Raw genomic sequence first — 22,392 nt, 5'->3', positions numbered from 1 at the left:
CAAATGTGGGCAAGGAAATCTGCTGCTGATCATCACGTACCATCTGCCCTCAGCTGATGAATCAGTACTCCTCCACATTCAACAACACTTTGAGTAGCACTGAGGTTGGCAAGGGCGCAGAATGTACTCTGGGTGGGGAAATTCAATGTCCATCACCAACAGTGGCTCAGAAGCACCACAACAGACCAAGTTGGCCAAGTTCTAAAGAACATAGCTGCTGGGCTGGGTCTGCAGCAGGTGGTGAGGGAACCAGCAAAAGGGAAAAACATACTTGACCTCATCCTCACCAACACGACTGCCACAGATGCATCTGTCCACTACATTTTCGGTAGGAGTGACCACTGCACAGTTCTTGTGGAGACAAAGTCCTGTCTTCACATTGAGGATACCCTCCATCATGTTGTGTGGCACTACCACCATGCTAAATGGGATAGATTTTGAACAGATCTAGCAACTCAAGACTGGACATCCATGAGGCACTGTGGGCCACCAGCAGCAGCAGAATTGTACTCGAACACAATCTGTAACCTCGAGACCCAGCATATCACCCATTCTACCATTACCACCAAGTCAGGGGATCAACCCTGTCTCAATGAAGAGTGCAGAGGGCATGCCAGGAGCAGCACCAGGCATACCTAAAAATGAGTGGTCAACCTGATGAAGCTACAACACAGGACTGCTTGTGTGCCAAACAGCATAAGCAGCAAGCAATATACAAAGCTAAGTGATTCCACAACCAATGGATCTGACCTAAGCTCTGCAGTCCTGCCACATCCAGTCCTGAATGGTGGTGGACAAATAAACAACTCTCTTGAGGAGGAGGCTTCACAGATATTATCCCCATCCTCAATGATGGGGGAGCCCAGCACATCAGTGCAAAAGATAAGGCTAAAACAATCGCAAAAACCTTCAGCCAGAAGTGCTGGGTGGATGATCCATCTTGGCCTACTCCGGAGGTCCCCAGCATCACTGATCTTCAGCCAATTCGATTAGCTCCACGTGATATCAAGAAACAGCTGAAGACACTGAATACTGCAAAGGCTATGGACCCTGACAATATTCCTGCAATAGTACTGAAAACTTGTGCTCCAGAACTAGTCGCACCCCTAACCAAGCTGTTCCAGTGCAGCTACAACACTGGCATCTACCTGGAAAATTGCCCAGGTATGTCCTGTATACAAAAAGCAGGACAAATCCAACACAGCTAATTACTACCCCCATCAGTTTACTCTCTATAATCAAAGTAATGGAAGGAGCCATGAACAATGCTATTAAGCAGCGCTTGCTTAGCAATAATCTGCTCATTGACGCTCAGCTTGGGTTCCACCAGGGTCATTCAGCTCCTGACCTCATTACAGCCTTGGTTCAAACATGGACAAAAGAGCTGAACTCCAGAGGTGAGATGAGAGAGACTGCTCTTGACATCAAGGCTGCATTTGACTGAGTGTGGCATCAGGGAGTCCTGGCGAAACTGGAGTCAATGGGAATCGGGAGGAAAACTCTCCACTGGTTGGAGTCATAACTAGCACCAAGGAAGATGGTCATGGTTGTTCAAGGTCAATCATCTCAGTCCCAGGACATCACTGCAGGAGTTCCTCAGGGTAGTGTCCTAGGCCCGAACATCTTCAGCTGCTTCGTCAATGACCTTCCTTCCATCATAAGATCAGAAGTGGGGATGTTCGCTGATGATTGCACAATGTTCAGTACCATTCGTGACTCCTCAGATACTGGAGCACCCACATCCAAATGCAGCAAGACCTGGACAATATCAAGGCTTGGGCTGACAAGTGGCAATTAACATTCACGCCACACAAGTGACAGCCAATGACCATCTTTGACAAGAGAGAATATAACCATCGCCCTTGACATTCAATGGCATTACCATCGTTGAATCTCCCTCTATCAACATCCTGAACCAGAAACTGAGCTGGACTAGCCATATAAATACTGTGGCTACAAGAATGGGTCAAAGGCTAGGAACCCTGCAGCGAGTAACTCACCTCCTGACTCCCCAAAGCCTGACCATCACCTACAAGGCCCAAGTCAGAAGTGTGATGGAATACTTCCCACTTTTCTGGATGAGTGCAGCTCCAACAACACTCAGGGAGCTTGACGCCATCCAAGACAAAGTGGCCTACTTGATTGGCACCACATCCACAAAGATTTACTCCCTCCACCACTCACCACCCTGACTTGGAAACATATCGCCGTTCCTTCCCTGTCGCTGGGTCAAAGTCATGGGACATCCTCCCTAACAGCACTGTGGGTGTACTTATACCATATGGACTGCAGAGGTTCAAGAAGGCAGCTCACCGTCACCTTCTCAAGGGTAATTATGGATGGGCAATAAATTCTGGCCTAGCCAGCGACACATCCCATGAACAAATGATAAAAAAGTACATAATTCTTATAGCGATGTAAGACTGGAAGCAAACTGTAAGTAAACTAATGTCAGTCTATATCCAGGGAAGAAAGACTTGGGGGCAGTGTAGCAGAAGGATCTGGTACGCAAAGGGTTAACATGGGACTGAGTACAGTACTGCCCATACAGTGATGTAAGAAGGCACATGACCTAGAGCTAAGGCAGACTAGAGATAGGCAGCAACATGTAAGGACCTAGTATGGGGTTTTCTCCATACTTTTACCCTCTGCTGTAAATATGTATATAGTTCAGTACTGTTAATAGAGACTTGTTTGTATCTTCAACAAGACCGCTTCATGGTGTCCAAGCAGTACACATCATGGGGAGCAACAATAGAACGGATTACCAACCACTGGGAAGAACAAGAGCAGCAGTGCCATGGAAACACCATCACCCCAAGTCATGCACCATCCTGACTTAGACATGTGTTGCTATTCCTTGAATGTCTTTGAGACAAAATCCTTAAGTTCTCAGCCTTACACAATTGTGGGAGCTCCATCAGCAGAATGGCCATGGCAACTCAATTGGAAGGCTTACTACCAGCACACCTTCATGTAGCGATAGGAAATAAATGCAGCCTTTCCATTGTAGGCCAAATTAAGAAAAATTAGAAAGCCATGGTAAATGTTCTCCACAATAATGCAGAGGAACTTTAAACACGACAATCTAATGAGATAGGTGGGGCAGTTTCGCAAAACAAATTGTTCCATTTTGTTTATCAGTTCTGCAACTCATAAGTTCATCAATAAGACAAATAATAACTTGACAAAGCTATTTTGGAGCCAAAGAACTGGATTAGCTGCACAGTGTTGTACATCTCAACACAGCAACATGCAATGAGGAAACAATACACAATAATGGGTGTGAATACTGGGGTTTGGACAAGGCCATTGAATGTTCTGACATGGAATAAAGCCTATACATGGAGTTATTCCAGTTCATTCTTGCTATAACATCACATCGACTGCAGTGGTTCAAGGAGGCGGCTCACCACCACCTTCTCAAGGGCAATTATGGATAAACAACAAATGTTGGCTGATACACACACTCCATAAATTAAGAACCAAACTATTAACAAATATATAACTAAATTTAATTATAAAATAGTATAAAAGGACAGTAGCGCAAATACAATCCATGGAAAGGATGTATATTTATGGCAATACATTTACAACGAATGACCTAATTTCAAAACAATATATTTGTGAATGCTTGCGAAGACTTTAATGTTGTGACCACAATCACAACATGAATCTCCTTCCAACAACGATTTGATGCTCCGCTAATTGTATAGTTCCACAACTAATACAAAAAGGCTTTAAGTGATGGGTTAAATTGAAACAATCACAAATCATTACCAACACATTCAATTTAAAAGTTTCCCCTTTCATTTGAGAAAATTGAAAGTGGTTTGATCTTTATATAAGGCAAAGCATAAGGTGAGAATGCAGAGCCAGGTACTGAGTGGCAGAGCGGGTTGCTAGCTGGCTTTGAGACAGCAGAGAGTGGGAGTAAAGGTAGTTATTCAGAATGACACAAGGATTAGTGCTGGGGCCACTGCTATTGACAATTTACATTAACGATTTGAACTTTGGAATCTAAAACACAATTTCTATATTTTCAGATGACACCAAATTGGGGGATAGTCAATACTGAGGAGGACTATGGCAAATGAAATTCAACACAGATAAATGTGAGGTCGTACATTTTGTTGGGAAGAATAGGGAGGTCACTTATAACTTGAAAGTGCAAGTCTGGGTGAGGTAGAGGAACAAAGGGATTTCGGAGTACAAAACCATTTGCTAAAAGTTATGCCACAGGTTAGTAAGGCCATAAAAAAAGCAGAACAAGCATTGGGCTTTATTTCTAGAGGGATAGAGTTGAAAATTAGCAAAGTTATGCTAAAGCTGCTTTGAACCTTGGTTAGACCACACTTATTGAGTACTGAGTGCAAAAGGATATAGAGGGCAAAGATTGAAGAAAGGCAAGTAGTAAAGGGACTTATAATAAACAAACTAAATTTATCATTGAAGAAAGGGGATATTTTTGAAAGTTACATTCCTATTATTATCAATGAATAATTCTATAACTTGAACACCCGTGGGCCAAAAATACCAGGACCAAAAATCCTTTGCCATTCTCGCACACTCCCATTATTGCTCTAAGAAGAATGGGGCAGGAGTGGCAGAAAATAGGTCAGCAGATTCTGGCTCATGCTGGGAGTTCCTACATGGTTTTTTAAGAGCTGGATCCTCAGTCTACTCCTTAAAGTTCAGTGATGTGGAGGGGTTAGGAACTTCCAATGTTGGGGATCCCTATGACCTTTTTACATATATTGAGGTGTGCCCAGTGAGAAGAGACATATTGGTTACTACTTTGACCGGCTCACCACCAAGGGGGAGGGGGGTGGGGTGGTGGAGTTGCAGGTCTAGTCATTGCCTGCACCCCCAAAAACAGCTAACTAGATATTTTTTTTTCTCATTTTGAGTTATCATCCCCCCAACCCCCCCTGCAAAGGAAGCCATGGGGCTAAATTGTATCTTTTTCCACCCTACCCCACCCCTCTAACTCCTCAGATGGAGGCAGCCACCGGTTGGCACCCAGAAAGCATACACAGGCACTGGAGAATGTGCAATAAAAATTTACAAGGAGATATCAGAACTGAGAGGTTATAACTATCAAGAAAAACTGAACAGGATAAGGCTCTAGAAAAGAGGAGGTTGAGCAGTGACCTAATAGAGGTCTTTAAAATTATGAAAGAGATTTAATAAGGTAGACAAAGAGAAAATGTTTCTGCTCTGGAGAATCCAAATCTAGAGCCATAGCCACAAATAAATCCAATAGGGGATTCAGGAGAAACTTCTTTGGACAGAATGTGGAATTTGCTTCCACATGGAGGTGAAAAGTCATAGATGCATTTAAGGGGAAACTTGATAAAAACATGGGGAAGAAAGGAATGGAAGGATATGCTGATAGAGTTAGATAAAGTAGGGTGGGAGGAGTCTAGTGTGAAGCTTAAAAAACAGCACAGCTCAGTTGGACTGTACATTCTATGTACTTCTATGTAATGTGATCTTTGTCATGTTGGCATTCTCTATGGGCACTCAAGTTAGATGATCTCCCAATGTCCCTGCATACTCTGGTGGTCATCACTGCAGGTTACCAATCTGTGTAATGAAGAAAGAATTGCTGGGGTCACGACCCGTGGATTTTCATGACCAACACTTCTACAGCAATGGGAAGAATATAGAAAGATCCTGCCACAGTTCAATACACTTTATAAACTCAATTTTTTTAAAAGCTCTGCTTAAAGTACATCTTCCAACTGCTCCCTGACAGGAATTTTCAAAGTAAGGATGCGGCAAATCTCATTGCATTCCCTGTGCTGGCAGTTGAGGAAGTATCTGATCCCTTTGTCTGCAAAGTTTGATCCCCCTCGTTTCTTTTTCACTGAATGAATCTGAGGATCAGTTAAATAAATAAGACCTTTTCCATCTCCAGTGATCCAGCCTGTGGAGGAATATAGTGAACACAGTTAGAGGGATTTTTTTTTGAAGTAGGACAGAGGACAGAAATTGGTAACATCATCTTCTGTCTGGATCTAACAAGTTCAGAAAAAAGAATGAAATCCTGCTTTTCCCTTTGCTACCTAGGAATACAACTTCTAAACTTTTAATTTATCAACAAAGTCATGAGCTACATTGATCCAAGCAGATTATATTGAATGTCGTGGATACATCAGACAATGGTGTATTGGCCAAACTTTATTTTAAACTAGTGACGGTCATCTTGTTCAGATTTTCTAACGTGTCTTGGGGTTTCTGTTTCCATTAGTTTTAAGTGTTCACATGCCCTTTATATGCATGTGCTTTTCTATGTTTTACATGTTTCTTAACACCCATTGTAAAATCTCATACCCTAAACAGATGGACAGTAAAGGTTAACAGCTGCTCCCCCATGTTGCATGCAGAGGTTAACCCAATTGTGCAACTGGGATATATAAAGGAAATTATTTTTTATCTGCTTTCAATGAGAATGGAAAACAAAACAATAAAAAAACACTTAGTTCACTGTTTGAGAGAAATGCTTATAAGCTATCAAAATCCTTTTCAATCAGGCTTTCTTTTTTAAAATATCTCAGTATCTCTCCTCCTCTTCCCATCAGCATAGCAGTGTTACCTCAGATTCAATGTGAGGAATGATAAGGAAGATTTGTTCTTGTCTTTTAAAAATATACCTGTAGTATACCTGAATTCTCATTTCCTGCATCTTCATTAAACTGCCTCAAATAAGGCCATTGATTCAGAGGTGAGTAAGGGTGGGGAAGGGTGTGAGTGTGGGGAGCGAGTTGAGAGGGGTGTGAGGGTGGGGAGCTGAGGATGAGGGTGGGGAACAGGGGTGAGGGTGGATGGCTGGGGATGAGAGTAGGGAATGAGTTTGAGGGTGGAGAGCAGCAGTGTGAGGATTGTGAGGGGGTGAGGACGGGGAGAGGAATGAGGGTGGGAAACAGGAGTGAGGGTGGAGAGTTGGGAAAGCAAGTGGGGAATAGGGTTTGAGGGTGGTGAGTGGGACTCCAAAACCTGGGAATTCTCATGGACCCAACCTCTGAGACTTGTCAGGTCCATGCCAGTGAAAGAAGGTGTACCAGCCACTTTAACGGCACAGATGGAGGCCATTTGGGAGTCCTTTTTCGGGAAGCCCTGGCTTCACCACTTCTTCTCCAAATAAAGCAGCAATAGACTGATTTTCCCAGCCTCTCCACCATGGTAGTAGCTCCTTGTGGCGGCTGTCTCCGCCTTGTCAATAAAGGGGCTGCTCCTTGACCCTGTGAACTATCAGATGGTCGTGGTGAGCTTCCTGCTGAGTTTGATCCTGGTATAATAGACAGAATCATTGGCTTGTACATTACGAGGACAGCAGTTATCTACTGGGTGACAATGAAATTGTTTACCTTGTAAATCAACTACTATTTCTTCTTGGTTAGAAAACTCATAGGTAAAATGTCCAAATGCAAGTCCATACATGGTTGCTTCGTATTCTTTACGAACAGTCTTTGTGTTGTTTGTTAATTTTATAAACTCCCCAAGCATGTATGGCTCCACACTTACGCAGCCCACAATCTGCTTGTCCTCTAAAAGCTGAGGAAACAGAAGTCATGTGTCATATCTTGGAGTGAATTTTAGGTTTCATTGAACATATCGCCAGAGGCACTTTATGTTTGCATGCTTTTCTTTAAAACATCAACTTGTCAAGCTTATTAAAAGTGCACAAAATTTGAACAAAAGTCCAATTTATCTTACATTTTCCCCATCCTCTTTATTAATCCATTAAATTTCCAGCTCAAGTAAGTCAGCACTGTTTTATTCATACACGATCTTACAATGAAACTCAGAAAAGCACTTTGGTACATATTGTAGCAATTTTTCCATATTTTCAAACCCAGCTTGTCTCTCTCCAATCTCTGTCTCTTTCCATTTTCCCATTCTTGTCTGCTCCATGTTTCCAGTACTGATGCATCCACATCCTTCTTTAATTCCTTCCCTATCAAGCCTTTGAGCCTTCTTTTGTTCCACTACATACCTACTATACTATCCCATTGCAAATTTCTCTTAACACTACTTTCTGCTCACTCCATGTTTCAAAAATTCTGCTCACTCCATGTTTCAAAAAGCATTGCAGCTGCTCGATCCATATTTCTAAGATTTGCTTTCCTCGTTTCACTTGTCACAGTTCTTCCACTCAATATGCTTCTAAGGGCCCAAAATTGCCTACGTTGTGGGACTGAGTTTCTGTGAACATGCTGCTGGTCGGAGCAAAGTTCCTGCACTTTTGCAATATGTACACCCAAAAACATTGCTGTTCACTCCCCAACTTCCTGTAGTACATAATCAGAAAATCAACCTTGTAACCAATGAGATTTCCTGCAAGATACTTCCTCTGCCTCTTTGATGTCATTATTGGGCTATATATATTGGCCCAGAGTGAACGCAGCATGGATTTGCCAGAATGATACCTGGACTCCAAGGATTAAATAATGAGGGTAGATTACACAAACTAGAGTTACATCCCTGGAATTTAGAAGGTTAAGGGGTGATTTGATCACAGTTTTCAAGATATTAGGGGGAACAGAGAGGGTAGATCGAGAGAACCTGGCCCAGTTTTTATGGGACCTTGCTGGAGGGGAAGGTGGAGCCGGAAGCAGGTGGTGAAAGCCCTCCTCCTCTGATCCCAGTTTCCATAGCGATCTTGTACCAGCCAGCCAATTAACAACCAGCAGGTGGGGTAGCTGACCGCTCAGCGGCTGGAACTGTACTTTGAGGCGGCAGCCACGTTGTCACCTGATAAGGAAGGAAGTGCTGGCGGTATGTTTAAAGCGCTGCCAGCACCCAAGCCCTGATGCAAACATCCTTTGCTTTAGCAATCTTCCCAGCAACCATCCTCTGAAGGCTCAGGCCTGCAAGTATCCAGTGACCAGTGAATCCTCCAGCACCCAGCTACGATGATCCCTCCAGCACCCAGCTACGATGATCCCTCCAGCACCCAGCTATTGGAAATAAAATGTTACCCTTGAAAAAGTGACATGCTGTGACAATTAGTGGGAAACATGTATCTGGACTTACAAGAAGAACTGAGGCTGGGATATAATATATTTGTGTAGGAACTTGCTGCTCATACAGCCTTTTGTTGAATTCTGTCACATAGTATTGTGCAGTCATCTGGCGTTCAACATCATTGAAGTGGTAAGTGAGCTCTTTTGTTCTTTTGTACTGCTTTCCAACATACCTGGGTTAGTAAAAGAAAAATTGGTAAAAGGAGCACTTCATAGGTCTCGCAGGAAAAGGCAGGCACACTGCCTGTGATTTTCTACTACTGGAATTAATTACAAAAATATTGGAATCACCTGTCAATTGAGAAACATGTACTTCTGAGCATGATCCTACCCCCACCCCCCTGTGACATTGCAGGCAATCATTTTGACCTACTTCATTCCATCTGCTCTGTATAGTGGGTGAATGCAGAGATTCCTCCCACCTTTCATGAAGGCACTAAGTAAACATACTTAAACTATGAACCAAGGCAACATGTCACAGGGGCATCACAACCCAGCTTTCTGTCCTTACCTGACATCCACTTATTCCAACAGCTGCAATCAGATAGTGATCTGTAGCCCCTGTTGGTCCATTCACTCAGCTAACTAACCAGAGATTATAATCAAAACCACTATTGGTATCTGAGCCTCACCAATTGAGCCATCAAGGGAGCTGTAATTCTTGCAGCAATTAATAAATGAAAAGGGACATAATAACCTAGAATTCATGTGAGGATAAGACGTCAAAACACGGATTTCTAATTGCCATTGCATTGTCGTCACTGAGTCAAAATCCTTGAACTCCCGACCTAACAAAATTGTAAGAGTGCTTTCATATCGTGGGCTGCAGCACTTCAAGAAGGCTCACTACCACCTTCTCAAGGACAACTAGGGACAGGCAAGAGATGCCAGCTTTATCACCAACACTAATACCTCGAGAAGGAATAATGAAAGAAAACTGGTAGATAGTAAGCTGACAAGTCTACTATGAGAGGAAATAGGAAACTGAAATACCTGCCCAGTATTTCCTCTTGGTGTAGAAAACGCATCTCCAAAGCAATCCTTTGGGCGCCTATTTTATCCACATCTAAAGGCTTCCCAATATAAACTAGAGTTTCTTGGGCTGTCCAAGTATTGGTTTTCTTGCTATATTTAAACAGCAGGGCACCTGAAAAAAAAAACATTGAAACCATATCTTTCATTCCCAGAATCGGTCACTTGAGAAAAATACTATGGGTTTGAGAACTAGCCATCCCAGTTTGCTGTAACAATGGCATATTTGTATTTCCAAAACACCCAGGCCGAAAGCATCTCAGGATGGTACCTTTTCCTGAAACTTGGAGATTTACTGGATTTTAGTTCCTTAAGTTTCTCCAAAGCCTTTTATCTGCTGATATTAATTACTTTAAGTTCCTCACTCTTATTAGCTCCTTGGTTACCTTCTATTTCTTGTATGTAATTTGTGTCTTCTACTGTGAAGACAGTAGGGAGACCTGGCGTAACTGGTCCCTACTCAAATCTCTGCCACCACAAGTCTCCATCTGCTATGAATATGCCCCAAATATGTCAAAGACCTGGAAAATTCGGGGCTACGTTGTTCATGCAAAGTTTGCACAGCCTCAATTTGATGTTCATACTTCTTTGACCTTTGCTATTAGTCTGCTTACTTAAGAAAGAATACAATTGCATTGTATGAGAAGGTTCACTCAACTGATTCCTGGAATGAAGGGGTTATTTTATGAAGAAAGGTTGAGTAGGGGGATTGCAGGTGGTGGTGTTTTCACACACTTGCTGCACTTGACCTTCTAGGTTGACTTGACCTTATAAGTTGAGCCTATACCCATTGGAGTTTAGAAAAATGAGAGGTGATCTTATTGAAACATATAAAATCTTGAGGGAGCTTGACTGAGTGAATGCCGAGGCAATGTTTTCCCTTGTGGGGGAGTCTGGAACTAAGGGGTACAATTTTATAATTAGGGATCTCCCATTTAAGATTGAGATGAGGAGACATTTTTTCTCTCAGAGGGTCATTAGTCTGTGGCAATCTCTTCCCCAGGGAGCAGTGGAAGCTGGGTCATTGAATATATTCAAGGTTGAGTTAGATAGATTTTTGATCAGCAAGGGGATCAAAGGTTATGCAGGACAGACAGGAAATTGGAGTTGAGGCCACAATCAGATAAGCCATGATTTTATCAAATGGCGGAGGTGCAGAGCAAGCTCGAGGGGACAGATGGCCTATTCCTGCTCTCAATTTTTGTGTTCTTATGTGTTTTTGTGTCATGCGCTATTTGTACTATATTAGTTTTGGTGACAAAAGGGCACACACAGAAATAAGGGACATGAAAATTTCAAATTTGTTCTGTAGAGAAGAAGGAAGTGCCAAAAATTATAATACCAAAATTAAGAATCACTCAAGTCATTGTGAAACAATCAATGTGTATAAAAGGAGTGCTGGTAACCTGAATGCAACATTTTGAATGATGATGCTCTAATCTTTCGGTAGGCTCAATCTTTAAATTAGGATGTTCACTTCCAAAATAATTTTTAATTATCTTGTTTAACAACCAGAGATTATGTGATTGAGGTAAGATTTTTTTTATTATTTCATGGAATGTGGGCATTGCATTGATCCTTGGAAAGTGGTGGTGCGCCACTTCTTGAACTGCTGCAGTCCACATAGTTTAAGTACATCCACAGTGCCGGTTGGAAAGGGAGTTCCAGGTTTTGACCTAGCGGCAGTGAAGGAACAGCGATATAGTTCCAAGTCAGGATCGCGTGGCTTGGGGGAGAACTTGCAGCTGATGGTGTTTCCATGCAGCTGCTGCTCTTGTCCTTCTAGGAAGTAGGGGTTGTGGATTTGGAAGGTGCTTGGCAACCTGCATCTTGTATATGGTATGCATTGCTGCTACTATTTGTCGATGGTGGAGTGGGTGATTGTTGAAGGTGGTGGATGTGGTGTCAATCAAACAGGCAGCTTTGTCCTGGATGGTATCCAGCTTCTTCAGTGTTGTTGGAGCTGCACTCCTCCAGGCAGATGGAGACGATTCCATCACATTCCAGACTTGTGCCTTGTAGATGGTGGACAGGCATTGGGGAGTCAGGAGGTGAGTTACTCACCACAGAATTCCTAGCCTTTGATCTACTCTTGCAGCCACAATATTTATATGGCTGGACCAGTTCAGCTTTTGGTCAGTAGTAATCCCCAGAATGCTGAGTCCCCAGAAAATAGGGTCAGAGTAGGGAAAAACAACAAAAGTACAGAATTAAAGGCTCTTTCTCTGAATGCACATATCATTCATAACAAGATCAATGAATTGATGGCAACAACAGAAATAAATATGATAACAATGCGAGATATGTGGCTGCAAGGTGATCAAGGCTGGGATCTGAATATTCCAGGGTATTTGACATTTCTGAAAGGTAGGAAGAAAGTAAAAAGAGATGGGATAGCTCTGTTATTAAAGGAAGATATCAGTACAGTAAATGACCTTGGTTCAGAAAATCAGTTACAGAGTCAGTTTGGGTGGAGGTAAGAAAAATACAAGGGAAAGAGGAATAGTTTATAACTTCATAACAGTAGCTACGCTGTAGGACAGAATATAAATCGAGAAATAATGGGGGCCTGCAATAATCATGGGGAGTCGTCAACAGTGTGATCAAGTGGCACTTACACAGTAATAACCTGCTCACTGACGCTTAGTTTGGGTTCCGCTAGGTCCACTCAGTTCCAGACCTCATTGCAGCCTTGGACCAATCATGAACAAAAGAGCTGAGACATCAAGACAGCATTTGCCAGAGTGTGGCATCAAGGGGCCCTTGCAAAATTGAAGTCAATGATAATCAGGGGGAAAACTCTCCACTCTTTGGAGTCATAGCTAATGCAAAGGAAGATGGTTGTGGTTATTGGAGGCCAATCATCTCAGCCCCAGGACATTGCTACAGATGTTCCTCCGGGTAGTGTCCTAGGCCCAACCATCTTCAGCTGCTTCATCAAAGATCTTCCCTCTATCATAAGGTCAGAAGTGGGGATGTTTGCTGACAATTGCACAGTGTTCAGTACTATTCGTGACTCCTCAGATACTGAAGCAGTCTGTGTCCATATGCAGCAAGACCTGAACAACATTTAGGTTTGGGCTCATCAGTGGCCCACAGCACCTTTCAAACCTTCAACCTCTACCACCTAGAAGGACAAGAGCAGCAGATACATGGGAACACCATCACCTGCAATTTCCACTCCAAGTCACATGCCATCCTGACTTGGAAATGTTGCTGGGTCAAAACCCTGGAACTCCTTTCCTAACAGCACTGTGGGTGTACCGACACCACATGGGCTACAATGGTTCAAGAAGGCAGCTCACCACCACCTTCTCCAGGGCAATTAGGGCAGGGCAGTAAATGCTGGCCCAGCCAGCAATGCCCATATTCTGTGAAAGAATAAATTAAAAAACTTGGATGTTTTTACGCTCTGTCCCTTCCTGTAACACTCTGGTTAGCATTACCCATATTGCTACCTTGCAATATTGCCTTGTCCTTTCTCTTTAACTTTCTAAATTTCCCCTCACCTAAAACCTACCCTCCGCCCCCAACCAGTATTTAGTTATAAGCCCTTTCTACAGCCCTAGTTATTGAATTTGCTGGGACGCTGGTCCCAGTACAGTTTAACTGAAGCCTGTCCCCATGGAACAGTTTCCTCTTTCCCCAGTTCTGGCGCCAGTGCCCCATGAATTGAAACCCCTGCCTCCCGCACTGATATGTGAGCCATGCATTCGACTCTTTGATCTTATTTATCCTTTGTACATTTATTTGTCGCTCAGGTAAAAATCTGGAGATTATTAACTTTGTGATTTGTTTTAATTTATCCCATAGTTGTTCATATTTCCTTCGCTGAACCTCTTTCTTAGTCCTGCCTATGTCATTAGCACCCATGTGGACAAGGACAAATGATTCCTTCCCCTTCTACTCAAAGTTCCTGTCTAGTACCGAGGAGATGTCCTTAACCCTGGACGACCAGTTAACACAACCTTCAGCACTCACACTTTTGGCTGCAGATAACAGTATTTGTCCCTCCAACTATGCTGTCCCCTACTACAACATTCCTTTTTAACCAACTTGAATGGCCCCCTGAATCACAGTGCTGTGGTCAGTTTGCTTATCCTCCGTGCATTCCCTGCTTTTATCCACACAGGCTGCTTGTACCTGCTGGACAAGTGCAAGGGCTGAGGCTCCTCCATTGCTACCTTCAGGATCCTCATACCTGCCTCACTCATAGTCATACCTTCATGTCACTGACTAGAGAACAAATCTGAACTACGTCACCTAAGGGGAGTGACTGCCTCCTGGAACAAAGCGTCCAGGTAACTTTCTCCTTCCCTGGTGCATCACAGTGTCCAAAGCTTGGACTCCAGCTCATCAAGTTAAAGTTCCTTGAGTTGCAGACACTTACTGCAGATATGGCTGCTGTGGATGACACAAGTGTCCACCAGTTCCCACATGCTACAGCTGCAACACATCACTTGGCCTGCCATCTCTATTGTATTTGTTTAACTAATTAGGGTTTTAAGTTTTGAAATTACTTTTGACAATTATTTGTAGTTATATCAAGTAGTTTAACTAGTTAAGCTATAAATTTAATACAGTACTTACAGCTCCCCAGTGCTAGTTTAAACAACTACCCTAGTTAAAAGAAAAAAACTATAAAACTCACTGACCAATCACCTATTTGAAGTGATGTAACATACAAGGCTATGGACCAAGAGCTGGAAAGTGGGTTTAGATTGGTTAGATACTTTTCAGCTGGTACAGAGATCATGGCTGAATAGCTTCCTTCTGTGCAGTAAATTTTCTATGCTTCTCTGTTTGTATTTCAGGCACCCTGAAGTAAGATTTGTGTAGATTCCCAGGGTTAATAAAGAGTTACCCCTTGTGGCACATTTCATCTTTATCCACTTGACAACATTGCATTTACTCTGAGCATAATGTTAACTTAACATGCCTAGCAGGAGACTGATGGGATGTGATCAGCTGCCTGTTTTACACCCACTCTGATTTTACCTTCCTTGTAACCACTGGAAAGTATAATTGAGTGATCTGTAATATGGTCAGCTGATTCAATCTTGTCAAGTTTCCTGTTGGGTTGGTTAGTTTAAAACAACCTCCTTTGTTTGTAATGTTTGCCGACAGTTTATAAACCATTCCAAGCTATTTTCTCTTCCAGTTCAGAGCAAAACGAAGTGGTACAAGAGAAATTGACTGCATATAAACCGAGGAAAGACAAAGACTTATTAGCAACATCGAAACTCAAATAACTGGACATCTCTAAAAGGCAGACATTGGGGCTGGGGAGTGTCACAGAACCACAGAATGGTTACACCACAGAATGGTTACACCACCCATTCAGCCTGTCATGCCTGTGCTCCAAAGGAGCTATTCATCAAGTGCCATTCTCCTGCTTTCTCCCCATAGCCCTGCACATTCTTCTTTTTCAGATGATAATCCAATTTCTCCTTGAATGTCTGAATTGAGCCTGCCTCACTGCATTCCAGATCCTAACCAATCGCTACGTGAAAAGGTTTTTCCTCATGTCACCATTGCTTCTTTTGCCAATCACCTTAAATCTGTGCTCTCTTGTGTGGTGGGCGTGCTTGAAAACTCTCAGGGAGAAAACCTTCCAATGGCTGGAGCCATATCTCGCACAAAGAAAGATAGTTGTGGCTATTTGAAGCCAATCATCTCAGCCTTGAGACATCGTGGCAGGAGTTCATCAGGACAGTGCCCTAGGCCCAATCATCTCAAATATGAAATATGTATTACATAAGTCAAATGTTATCTATATTCCCTTTTCTCTTTTAATATTTCTTCAAAATAAGGAAAATTAATATTTCTCCTGGCCAATATTTATCAACCAACATAATTAAAACAGATTATTTGATCATTATCTCATTACAGTTTATGGGAGCTTGCTGTGCGCAAATTAGCTTCCATATTTTCCTACATTACAACAGTGACTACACTTCAAAAATTATTTGATTGTCTGTAAAAGCACTTTGGGAGGTCCTGAATTCATGAAAGGTGCTGTAAAATTGTAAGTCTTTCTTTTTTAGAGGAAATTGTTGGATATAAAATCATTTTTTGAGGCAGAGATTTGAGAAAAGATGAATAAACTGGAGAGATAACTAAACACAAATTGTTCTAATTTATCTAACCTCTAATTTATCTAATGCTATTAAAATATCTCTACTATGGAAAAATAACTTACTGCAGGTGTCTTTTAGTTTCTGAGGGTAAAATACTCCTGTGCCCGTAATTCTCTCGATAAGCCACTCATGGCTTACACCTGCAAACAGCATTTTATAATCTTCATCAGTTATAACACGCCTCTCAATTGTCTGGTTATTTCTTGAAAGAAACACAAAGGAACTGCTGCTTGAGCTCACTGATGGACTCACATAGTTGAGGTCTGAGCAATTGCTTGAAAAAAAAGGTGATTTGTACCACAATCTAAAAGAGGTGCTGGAGTTGAGACTGCTGTTCAGAAACTGATTACTCAGTCTGTCATCTTCACTTTCACCTTCTGTTGGTGACACTTTGTCACACCCTTTGTCAGATTCCTTGTTGGATAGTGAACCTTGAGCAGAACTGTTCTTCCTTAGGGTTGCATCATGATTATGTGCTTCTTTTTTCTTGCTTTCATCTGGATGTTTGTGTACCATCGCAGAGATTCCTTCAGGAAGGTTATTGCTGTCTTCTGTATCACCAACAGTCTCTGCTGTTGGGTCAACTTCTATCATTTCAAATGACCCATTTTCCTCAGATAAAGACAATCTTTTCTTCGCAAAACTCGCTGAATTATTACTGCCAATTGAGGTTGGCTTCATGGCATTTGAATCTGGCTGAAAACAAGAGGATTTTACATAGCCACATTGACTTGTAGCTGGAAGCATTTTGTTCATATCATCATGAACATCATCAACAGTCTCTGCATCAGAGTCAACCATCTCAAATGAACCACTCTCTCCTGAAGGTAAGGAGGTAATTTTCCTAATGTTTTCTGAATCTGAATGAGTTCTTGAAGTTTGACATCTGGTCCTATAAGTTGGATCTGAGGGAGAATAAGGATTTTGATCATGTCCAGTGGTCCTAATGTAACTGCCTGTCTTGTTATCCTCTTCAGTGTCATCAGCAGTCTCTTCATCGGGGTCAACCATTTCGCATAACCTATGTTCTCCTGAGGATGAAGATGGAGGATTTTTCTTCCTCATACTGTCTGGAGTACAATTAATGTTTGAAGCGGTTGAAGAATCTTGAATTTGTGTATACTGTAGAGACAATTGCTGCACTGGTGGAATGATGGACTGTAAAGCAACATTATTTAAATGACCATCTTTGCTATCCATATTGTGATCAGTCTGTTGATGCTCTCTGACTTCATCAGTTAAGATTGTTGAGCACTCTGTGTCCACGGTGAACAGATGTGGTTTCCTTCCAACCCCGGGTAGCCCATGGTCTTTGTTGCTGATCACTTCCTCCCAGCTGCCAGAAGATCTGGATCCAGATGCTTTGAACCAGGATTTCAAGGAGGAGCTGGAGCCATGACTGTCATTCAAACATCCTGTGCACCCTTTATTTGTGCTGCCCTTGCCCTCTGATGTTACATCATCCAATTCTGTCTCAGCATCTATCAAGACATGTGGCGGGTCATTTTTTAAGCAGTCATGGGGAATCCTACTGTTTTTCGGAAGGTCTACATTTTCTTTCTCAGGTTTGCCTGCACTCAATAATTCATTATTCCTGCTTTGTGATGCGTCATTATTTTTCCTCATTGTTGACTCTTTTGGTAGAGGGTGCTGGAGAAGATCCTGGCCACCAGGGTGAAATGTGCTTACTTTGGCATCAGCAGTATCAAATTCTTTTGTTTCTGTCTTGAAAGCAGTTATACAGCTATGTGCTGAGATCTCTTTGCTATTTAGTTGTCTTCTGCAAGTTCTTTCAAACACTGTACATATTGTTGTGTGATACTGTGCATGTCTTTCAAGGACTTTGTCAAAGGTCATCCTTCCCTTTACTATTGGCTTATCCCAATAATGTTTGTAATGATCAGGGACATAAGACTTAACATCAGAGTTGCAGAGATCTTTTATTTGCAGATGAACTTTGACTTGGCTGATCAGTTCCATGATTTCCTGTGCCAAAGCTTCCAGGGTTTGAGTGCTGTACAGGTACAATCTTTTCATCGCTTCTTTGCATAATTGTCGTGCCTCTTTAAGATTTTCACTCTTATCTGTGAGCCAGTTGTGCACAGTTGTAAGAGAGAAAGCTGCTTTCACAAACCCATGCAGTTCTTGCTTACTTGTTATCAATTCACCTCTTCTCTTGGTAAGGAGACCTATTTCAAAGGCCTCCTTTGCCTGTGAAAGGTAGAACTGTCTTTCTTCCTCTGTTCGTTCCCTTTTAAAACTATATGAAAGGAGACATGTTCCATAAATGTTCTGGGGGAGGAAATGAAGAGAGGCAGTTAAAGTGCTCTATTTCAAATTGTTCTGGCAATAGTTAGGACACTTTTCCCATATTAATACAACATCAAGTCCTAAATATGGTGGATGATTGCACTGGAAGCACTCACATCAGTAGCTAGCTCAAATCCAGCATACTAATCATCATTATTTACAGATACTACAGATTTTAATACGCTTCTTTTAAAATTGTTTGGAGGAGGGGCCTTGAGGGGATTATGTTGCTTACTGCAATTTTGCCCAAAAACTAAACAATCAAATGCAAATGAAATTTGAACCTAGAATTTTCACAAAATAATTTGTACTGTTGGTGCCCCTTAAAAAAATTCTGCCTGCAGGTGGCCTTCATGAATGTCCTTTGTATTCTCATTGGTGCAAGCACTGGTATAAAGCGGGTGTACGCTGCTGCCTTACATGAACCCCGTCGTGCAGCCTTTAAAACAGGTAGACCAGCCTTTACCCTACATCAGTAGACTGGAGTCAAACAGCTGAGAGAGGAACAGCACTTGTTCCTTTACCTTCATTCTCTAATATCTTCATCACATGACCCAGCAATATTTTTAGATGCTTGTACAAGTGTATAATTATTCAAGCAATATTTGTACCCAGAGAAGAACACCCAGCTTCACTCATTCAGACCTCTGACCACTCTTGGGGTTCAGTGTAGGCAGGATGAACAAATGTCTTTGTGTGGCTGCCATCAAGTTATCTAGAATTAACACTTGTGCCGCCCAGAAGGAGGTGACACTAGCATTGAGAGCAAACATCCCTAAGACTACAGAACATTGCTGTGAAAAAGTCCCTATCCTCAGCAAACCAGGCAAAACAACACAATGCACAACTCAGTCTTTTCTGCCTAACCCACCCTGGGTACATTCTTCACCTTAAAACAACACTTGCTCAACTGGCCCTTCACAGTACTCCCTGGTTCTTGGAATACAATATTTAGTTATATGCACAACTGTAAAACCACTTCCTTCACTTTTACAACCTCATACACCCACATGTCTTACTTCACCCCTCCCATGCTGCTTGATCAATTCTGTGCACCACCTGGCTTCTCACTTCTATGGAAATACCTTCAGCAGTGCATCATCCTATACTCTACACTTCAAATAGCGTCTGGCTCACTGTCCCTCCACACCTGCCTTCGAAGTTGGATATCAGTTTATTGATGTACCATACTGACTCCACCATACCTAGGTCACATTTATCCCATCATGGGACCTCTGATTTTAATTCTAGAACCCCTCTTATCATCTCCTATCTATTCACCATTTATTACCATGATATATCTATCCTAAGTTTGCTTTGTAACTAAGTCCTTATAACTTGAATTTTCCTGTGTCCATGTGCATTTTAGCAGCTGCTCCAGACTTGAGCCAATCTTCTTCATTTCCACTTTTTTCTCCCTATATTTTATCTTTTCTCTTTACCCGTCTTTACCACTGGGGCTAATCTTCCCTACCTTCTTCCTGTCCCACCCAGGCCTCCTACTGCCAGTGGATCAGCAATCACTGATGCACTCTGCATCTCCCAGCAGAACGTCAGTCCACTTGGGAACAAGGCCCTGATCATCCATGAGTTTATTGTACATGACTGCATTGACACCAGGCGTTATGACAGGGATGGGAGGAGTGAGCAGTTTCTCTAGCCTCACTACTCCACAGGTCGCACCATAAGTGTAAAAGTTTAATTCACTCACCAAAATGGCCAATTATTTACTTTTGCTACTCCTAGACCCAGAATAAAAGAGACTTTAACCAGGTTTCTTTCAATAAATTCAGAAGAATTGATTTATTTTAAAACAAAACTTTTTTTTAAAAACTAGTTGCAAAACTGGTTAATATACAATTTGTAATCCAGAAGTGTAACAAAGGACAAGACAAATAAGGTCTCTACAGAGGTTGGCATAAGGGAACACAATGAAAAGGATAAAGTTTGAAACGACCTTGATACTGTCGATTTGGTGTTCCTGCGATCAAAGCGCTGGTCACAGTAGTTGTCTAGAAGTCCTTTCCAAAGGATCTTCGGTGAAACATGGGGTTTTCCATGCCCGCTGGCATTGGGCATGTTCAGTGGCGTGAGTCAAAAATATGGCGAGAACGCCAAAAATTGGCTTCACAACGTCGTGAAATCAGCTTGCGATCATCTGCTGATGGCGAGCCGCATTTCCTGCCATCGGACACTGGGAACCTCACTGTAATACATCTGCATATCATTATAAGCCCAGTCTGTGAGAATTGATGTTCTCCTCTCCCGTTAGATCATCCACCCAGGTCGGCATGATTGCACGGCAATGTGTTTCACAACAACATATGAAAGGCATGCACTTGCGGGCTGCACTTTGAGGGGAACTCAGATGTGAGTGCACAGTAATGTTGTGGAGCACTCACCTGGGTCACCTGTTGGACTTCAAGGTTGAAGCGAGTTGGGGGGGTGGTTGGGAAGGGCTGCCCTGCAGTTGATGAGACTTGGGGAGGGGTGGGCAAGGGCTACCTTGCGGCTGAAGGTAGCACACAAGCACATGCGGGATGGGAGTTGGTGGGTGAGGGAAGTGGCCACACATCAGGGAAACCTTATATAAATTGACCATTCCTCTGCAGCTGAGACAGTTCAGGCGCAGCCACGTTGATATGATTGGAGTCGGGCCACTAGCTTCTCTGCCCACTCAAGCAAAGCAGAGGCATAACAGTGCCACCAAGTGCTCCAGAGCTTTTCAGCCCTTGGGCACAGACTGCAAGATAATGAACATTTTAGTGGACTGCTGGATAACTGGGCACATTATACAATTTCCTTACTAAAGATGGCTGAGGAGCAGTCACTGGTGGAGGTGCTCACAGCCCCTTGCAATGTCATCGCCCCGGTTTGACCAGTCTCCCCCACAGTTCAAGCTAACAGTGCAGCCTTGCAGTGCGGGTTAGGAGAATGCCTGCCCCTGAGCTGAGAGCACAGCATGCAGTCCAGTGGGCAAAGCTGCCGCCAATCGGTCAGGTGGAGTGGGGCGGAGGTGGGTGGGGTTTCGGGCAGCCATGCAGCGCACTAATCTCTGGCCATTCAAGTGGTGGCCAGCACTCTCCAGGATGTGTTAAGGGGTCTTCATTCTTAACCAAGACAGGTTCTTAGTACACCCATGCTAACTCATGCATCTCTTTCTTTCATCCTGCAGGAGGAGTACATCAGCAGCATGGAGCCTGTGACCTAGCTATATGTCTCGTGATGTACAGAGAGTGAAGATGGAGAAGAGAGTGACTGAGGAGCCTGGTTGCGCAGAGGGAGTAGCAGCACCCTCTGGAAGAAGGGGCGGCTGGGGCTCCCGCACAAGCCACTGAAGAGCCACAGCAAGCCATTGTGCAAGCTAGACCCAGGGTCTATAGACGCCGCATTTCATTACGGCAGATGACCAAGAACCAGTGTTGCCTCAGACTGCGCATGTCTAGGGAACTGGTTGGTCATATCTGCCAATTACTGCAGGATTTGGTGCCACGTGGACATGGAGGGCATACGCTGCCAATGGCTGTGAAAGTGACCACAGTGCTAAATTTCTATGCCAGTGGCTCCTTTCAGGGCTCCACAGGTGACCTCTGTGGGATATCACAAGCCTCCACCCACAAATGTATCCATGAGGTCACGGACACCATCTTCGCGAGGGCCACACAACTTTGTGCATTTCGCCTGGGACCAGGACAGCCAGGATGCAAGAGTGGATTTGCCCAGATCTCGGGTTTCCCACAGGTGCAGGATGTCATCAACTGCACTCACGTGGTGCTCAGATCTCCGTCGCAACACACGGTCAACTACATCAACTGCAAGGGATTCCATTCACTGAATGTGCAGCTGGTGTGCGACCACCACAAACGCATCCTGCACAT

The 22,392-nt window shown here is 43.1% G+C and overlaps 2 protein-coding genes across 3 annotated transcripts in view; one reads left to right on the top strand and one right to left on the bottom strand.

Annotated features, from left to right (window-relative positions):
- Positions 1–5,002: 5,002 nt before the first annotated feature.
- Positions 5,003–22,392, bottom strand: part of alpk1 (alpha-kinase 1) — a 150,784-nt gene continuing 133,394 nt past the window's right edge. For both annotated transcript variants that reach the window (XM_078542855.1, XM_078542850.1), the window contains 5 exons: positions 16,267–18,496; positions 10,026–10,179; positions 9,043–9,205; positions 7,374–7,560; positions 5,003–5,932 (listed from right to left, as the gene is read on the bottom strand). In XM_078542855.1, the coding sequence (XP_078398981.1) occupies positions 5,730–5,932; positions 7,374–7,560; positions 9,043–9,205; positions 10,026–10,179; positions 16,267–18,496 (2,937 nt within the window). In that variant the 3' untranslated portion in view covers positions 5,003–5,729. The remainder of the gene's footprint in view (positions 5,933–7,373; positions 7,561–9,042; positions 9,206–10,025; positions 10,180–16,266; positions 18,497–22,392) is intronic.
- Positions 17,196–22,392, top strand: part of tifa (TRAF interacting protein with forkhead associated domain) — a 235,230-nt gene continuing 230,033 nt past the window's right edge. Inside the window, exon 1 of the mRNA XM_078542882.1 lies at positions 17,196–17,206. The gene's annotated coding sequence lies outside the window, so the exon portion shown is untranslated. The remainder of the gene's footprint in view (positions 17,207–22,392) is intronic.

The sequence above is a fragment of the Cetorhinus maximus genome, chromosome 1 (genome assembly GCF_964194155.1).
Source record: "Cetorhinus maximus chromosome 1, sCetMax3.hap1.1, whole genome shotgun sequence".
Taxonomy (NCBI): domain Eukaryota; kingdom Metazoa; phylum Chordata; class Chondrichthyes; order Lamniformes; family Cetorhinidae; genus Cetorhinus; species Cetorhinus maximus.
The sequence above is the reverse complement of the archived record's forward strand: the minus strand, read 5'-3'. Positions and strand labels throughout refer to the sequence as shown.